At 39.5% G+C, this 5,990-nt stretch overlaps 1 protein-coding gene across 1 annotated transcript; it reads right to left on the bottom strand.

Annotated features, from left to right (window-relative positions):
* Window positions 1-215: 215 nt before the first annotated feature.
* On the bottom strand, window positions 216-5,775 carry LOC129865934 (fatty acid-binding protein, intestinal-like). The gene is made up of 4 exons (XM_055939020.1): window positions 5,539-5,775; window positions 3,099-3,271; window positions 2,000-2,107; window positions 216-1,454 (listed from the first exon to the last, which is right to left on the bottom strand). Exons 1-4 carry the CDS (start codon window positions 5,603-5,605, stop codon window positions 1,404-1,406), a joined length of 399 nt encoding a protein of 132 aa, XP_055794995.1. The 5' UTR covers window positions 5,606-5,775; the 3' UTR covers window positions 216-1,403.
* Between the last annotated feature and the right edge of the window lie 215 nt (window positions 5,776-5,990).

The raw sequence follows: 5,990 nt of genomic DNA on the forward strand, positions 1-5,990 counted from the left end.
AATGCTATCATAATAATGGTAGAGACTAGACGATGATAGAAATTGTCATGACAGACTATGTCAGTTCAGGAGATATGACTCCTGAGGTAAATAACAGCTTGTATCGTGCTATGGCGTATTCATGACAGTTTTACATTGGCTAATGATGGAGGCTTCAAGTAAAGTATGATAACAAATCTCACAATGACATTTTCAAATCATGCAGGCATATACAATTCACTGGAACGTTAAAGTATTTTATTGTGCAAGACCAATTATTTAAAAAAGTTGAGTATAAAAGGACACCTGTTAAATGTACACCAAAGATGACAGTTACCCTTTCTGGATTCAGTGGAGAGTTTAATCTTTATTGTTCAAAGGTTGTAGTCACTGTGGAAGTATATCAGCCAACATAATGTTCCTTGCTTTACGAATTTTTGGAAGATTTTAGTGGACCACACTGTGGAAATGCTATTCATTTACCAGAGGGGCTATGTCATAAACCCTCAAAGTTCCAGAATGGGGATGAAAATGGCAACCATATTGGTCAGGTAGAAATCCAAGCCAGTCTAATGTGAATGAATGGCAGCAGAGGCATAATCCAGATTTGTTTCATGCAGGAAAATAAAAGTAAGGCATGTAGTATATCAGAAATTGTGTATTATAATTAATGTCAAACTAAAATATTGTCATATAATTATAAATACAGTTTATACTTGTTTTATACAAATGTTCTGTATAAATAGCTTCTGAAATACATGTAAACAGACCATCAATGTCTAAATGTTTATTTTCTTTGAAAACTGTGAGTGCTTTTATATGATACAATGTCAGTACTTGTTGCATTTACAACTAAGTCCTCGTTAACTAAGTCCTCATTAACTAAGTCCTCATTAACTAAGTCCTGTCGTCAACTGATTTCAGCCACTGTATCGCTGTGGATTGACTGCATTGTTTCAATGGTATATTGGCAGTTCATTTGAAAAATGGATGGAATCATTCCTCGGAAATTGGCTGGCTAGATAGCTAACGAACATACCAGTGCAGATACGTTCTTAAAATTCATTATTTTACACAATATCTTATCACAGCACTGGCAAACCATGGTTGACCAACTCCCTGACCAACATAGCTAACCTTTGTACCGTCATAAGAATGTTCATGACCTTTCCAGTATTCTAATTCTTAATTCTATGTTCCACACCTTCAGTTAAAGGGCTCTTCAGAGGGTGATATGGCCTTCATCCAATAGTGAACTATTGGAGCTATTCTTGGGGGTACATGGGGTATAGAGAACGAGGTGAAGGCACTGCAATTTTTGACTCATACTTTAAATTTGGCACCTGAGCTAAAGTCTTGCCACATATTCTTAAGGTTAGAAAAAACATAATGGTATGCGAGATAGAAATTCGTCATGAATCCCTTTAAGCCTTCTTGAAAATCCTCTTGGCATCCACCCCATCGTAGTTATAGCTCTGTTGGAGAAGAGAGTCCTTCATCAATGTAAAATGGTTGCCATTGTCATTGAAATAGAAGTACCAGCACAGTGAGTACACTAGAGACTACAATATGAATCTCTGATTACAATGCTTATGCAGTTATGACAATACTATTGGTAATGTTTCAGTAGGACAAATGTTAATTTACAAACATTAATATACTGTGTAGGTAGGAAATATACATGTTATAAACATTTATCTGCATTTATGTACATTTTTATGCATTAGCATTTATAACCTTTTAGATTGTAAAAGTTTAAATGATTTATAATGGCTTATTTGATTTGATTTGATTCATGCTCGCAGTCAACAAGACTGGATTATGCAGAAGGTAACAGTTACAAGGAAAAATATACTACATTCAATTAAACAAGTCAGGAAAAAAAAGTCAAAATTAAAGATTTAAAAACTCACATGTGGTTATTAAAAACATATCACTTCAAGTTATTCTGGTATAAAGTGGTAAAACATTATAAAGATCATTTGAAAAGATACATGATGTGCGTTTTTCCCACACTGACCTGTACTAGCTCTCCTCCCACCAGGGCCCGAGTGGTGGTCAGCACCTTACTGTTGTCTTTCCTGGTGAATTTACCCTTCAACACATCTCCATCCATCTCCCAAGTACCCTGTGGGACAGATAGGGTTAACGGTGACTGTAATGGACGTCGCTCGTAGACATAATATATGCTCAAATCACCCATTGTTATCGATGCGTGGGTTAAACAGTATCTTGAGATAAGATATATCTAGGGCATAGGTCGATTGAAACAAATGGTTAGCCAAACATGAGCTTATAAAGAAATGGCTAGCCAACCATGAGCTAATAAAGAAATGGCTAGCCAAACATGAGCTTATAAAGAAATGGCTAGCCAACCATGAGCTAATAAAGAAATGGCTAGCCAACCATGAGCTAATAAAGAAATGGCTAGCCAACCATGAGCTAATAAAGAAATGGCTAGCCAAACATGAGCTAATACAGAAATGGCTAGCCAACCATGAGCTTATAAAGAAATGGCTAGCCAAACATGAGCTAATAAAGAAATGGCTAGCCAACCATGAGCTTATAAAGACATGGCTAGCCAACCATGAGCTAATAAAGAAATGGCTAGCCAACCATGAGCTTATAAAGAAATGGCTAGCCAAACATGAGCTTATAAAGAAATGGCTAGCCAACCATGAGCTAATACAGAAATGGCTAGCCAACCATGAGCTTAAAAGAAATGGCTAGCCAAACATGAATTTATAGAGCAAATATACATATATTAATTGTAAACTTATTCTAACGGGTTACTCTATATGGACAAAAACTCCAAAACACTTTTACAGTGTACAGTCATGCATAGGTCACTGCCAGACTTCAGAAGGCTTACATCGTATAAACTGCTGTGAAAGGTAAAATCTTCCAACTCCATCATCAGCACGAACAACAGTTTATCAAAGACACAAAGCAGAAATCATTTGGAGGATTTACATTTTATGAAGGCTTTATGAAGGTTTTATGAAGGCTTTATGAAGGCTTTATGACTTGGCTTAGATTTCAATATCTACAACTGTCTGTTGGATACTGTGTACGATAGCCTACTAAAATAAGTGTAGGTTGAAAGAGTTGAACCATACTGAGACTTCGGTGCCGTCGGCCAGGGCGTAGTCAAACTGTACGCCCAGGGTGAAGTCGATGTCTTTGTTACGGAAGGTGCTGGATTCCTTGATGTGGAACTTGTCTCCTGTCTGCTCGATGATAACCTTCAGGTTGTCATGTTCAGCCAACTTCCTCTTCATCACATTGATGCCTGTTGGAAAATGCAGTAGATAGAGTGTTGTAGATGAGGCGTGGGGTCTGAGTCTCTTGGTGTAAATACTAAAGTGCTGGATATATAGAGTGTTGTAGATGAGGCGTGGGGTCTGAGTCTCTTGGTGTAAATACTAAAGTGCTGGATATATAGAGTGTTGTAGATGAGGCGTGGGGTCTGAGTCTCTTGGTGTAAATACTAATTTGCTGGATATATAGAGTGTTGTAGATGAGGCATGGGGTCTGAGTCTCTTGGTGTAAATACTAATTTGCTGGATATATAGAGTGTTGTAGATGAGGCGTGGGGTCTGAGTCTCTTGGTGTAAATACTAAAGTGCTGGATATATAGAGTGTTGTAGATGAGGCATGGGGTCTGAGTCTCTTGGTGTAAATACTAATTTGCTGGATATATAGAGTGTTGTAGATGAGGCATGGGGTCTGAGTCTCTTGGTGTAAATACTAATTTGCTGGATATATAGAGTGTTGTAGATGAGGCGTGGGGTCTGAGTCTCTTGGTGTAAATACTAATTTGCTGGATATATAGAGTGTTGTAGATGAGGCGTGGGGTCTGAGTCTCTTGGTGTAAATACTAAAGTGCTGGATATATAGAGTGTTGTAGATGAGGCATGGGGTCTGAGTCTCTTGGTGTAAATACTAAAGTGCTGGATATATAGAGTGTTGTAGATGGGGCATGGGGTCTGAGTCTCTTGGTGTAAATACTAAAGTGCTGGATATATAGAGTGTTGTAGATGAGGCGTGGGGTCTGAGTCTCTTGGTGTAAATACTAATTTGCTGGATATATAGAGTGTTGTAGATGAGGCGTGGGGTCTGAGTCTCTTGGTGTAAATACTAAAGTGCTGGATATATAGAGTGTTGTAGATGAGGCATGGGGTCTGAGTCTCTTGGTGTAAATACTAATTTGCTGGATATATAGAGTGTTGTAGATGAGGCGTGGGGTCTGAGTCTCTTGGTGTAAATACTAAAGTGCTGGATATATAGGGTGTTGTAGATGAGGCGTGGGGTCTGAGTCTCTTGGTGTAAATACTAATTTGCTGGATATATAGAGTGTTGTAGATGAGGCATGGGGTCTGAGTCTCTTGGTGTAAATACTAAAGTGCTGGATATATAGAGTGTTGTAGATGAGGCATGGGGTCTGAGTCTCTTGGTGTAAATACTAAAGTGCTGGATATATAGAGTGTTGTAGATGAGGCATGGGGTCTGAGTCTCTTGGTGTAAATACTAATTTGCTGGATATATAGAGTGTTGTAGATGAGGCGTGGGGTCTGAGTCTCTTGGTGTAAATACTAAAGTGCTGGATATATAGAGTGTTGTAGATGAGGCATGGGGTCTGAGTCTCTTGGTGTAAATACTAATTTGCTGGATATATAGAGTGTTGTAGATGAGGCGTGGGGTCTGAGTCTCTTGGTGTAAATACTAAAGTGCTGGATATATAGAGTGTTGTAGATGAGGCATGGGGTCTGAGTCTCTTGGTGTAAATACTAATTTGCTGGATATATAGAGTGTTGTAGATGAGGCGTGGGGTCTGAGTCTCTTGGTGTAAATACTAAAGTGCTGGATATATAGAGTGTTGTAGATGAGGCGTGGGGTCTGAGTCTCTTGGTGTAAATACTAAAGTGCTGGATAGACTGTAAAGGTTTAAGCCCCAAGTTGGGCTACTAAAAATGTTTTATTCGCATTGTGTTTATGTACTTAAGAATTGTAAACTGCAGGAGTTATCAATTAGGTCCAAGGTCCAATTTGGCCATTTATTCATATTAACTGTCTGGAAATGGTGTGCGTCCGTCACGGTAATATTAGCCATTAGACCCTACCTAGAACCCAAAAAACGCTTGTGTTTGTTGACAAGCTTTTAAAATGGCAACAGCCAAGAGCTATTATTATAGCTGTGCTGCAATACAGCACGCCTCTGACTGGTAACTCACATACACTCAAACAGGCCACAGGATCAAAGATTACCTCAGAACCATCACCGTCACACACGCAACATACCAACACTTGCTTTATAAATCCTATATGATACAGTCAGACTTATAGGATGAAAATATACATCTGACAGTATCGTATAGGATGATACTATAAGTCTGATAGTAGCTTATACCGTTGATGTAAGTGCTGATCATACCAAGCCACATTGGAAATCCTTCATTAAGAAGTGCAACATCACCTTTCATCAAACACAGACACACACACACACACACACACACACGCACATACACATTGTACACATCCACACACACACCGACTCACCCATCTGCTCCATAAACTTGTCATAGTTCTCGTTGCGTTCAACTTTCCAGGTCCCGTTGAATGCCATGTCTACCGTGGGCAGTGTTACTACTGTGGCAGGACTGTGGGACTGAGAATGCCCAGTTAGCCTCCCTTTTTATAGAGGCCCCGGCGTTGGCTCTTCTTTATCTAACTGATTATCTGTCTGCTGATGTGGCCATTTAAAGCTGATGTCAAATATAGGGCGATTACTGCACGGCCTCAAGGATACAAAGATAAATGGCCAAGGGCAACTCCCTCCCCGGGCCTGGCACATGGACAATGTAGCGCTGTTCTATTTCAGAAGAGAAAAGCATTAGTTTATAGGACTCTCCTTGGCATATTTCCCAGGGACCTCTCTCTGTGTCTGTCTGTGTCCAGCATGACAATGAGCCCCTAATGAACCGCTCATTGATGGTGGGAGAGTTCTAGTG

This window comes from Salvelinus fontinalis, chromosome 11, assembly GCF_029448725.1.
Source record: "Salvelinus fontinalis isolate EN_2023a chromosome 11, ASM2944872v1, whole genome shotgun sequence".
Taxonomy (NCBI): domain Eukaryota; kingdom Metazoa; phylum Chordata; class Actinopteri; order Salmoniformes; family Salmonidae; genus Salvelinus; species Salvelinus fontinalis.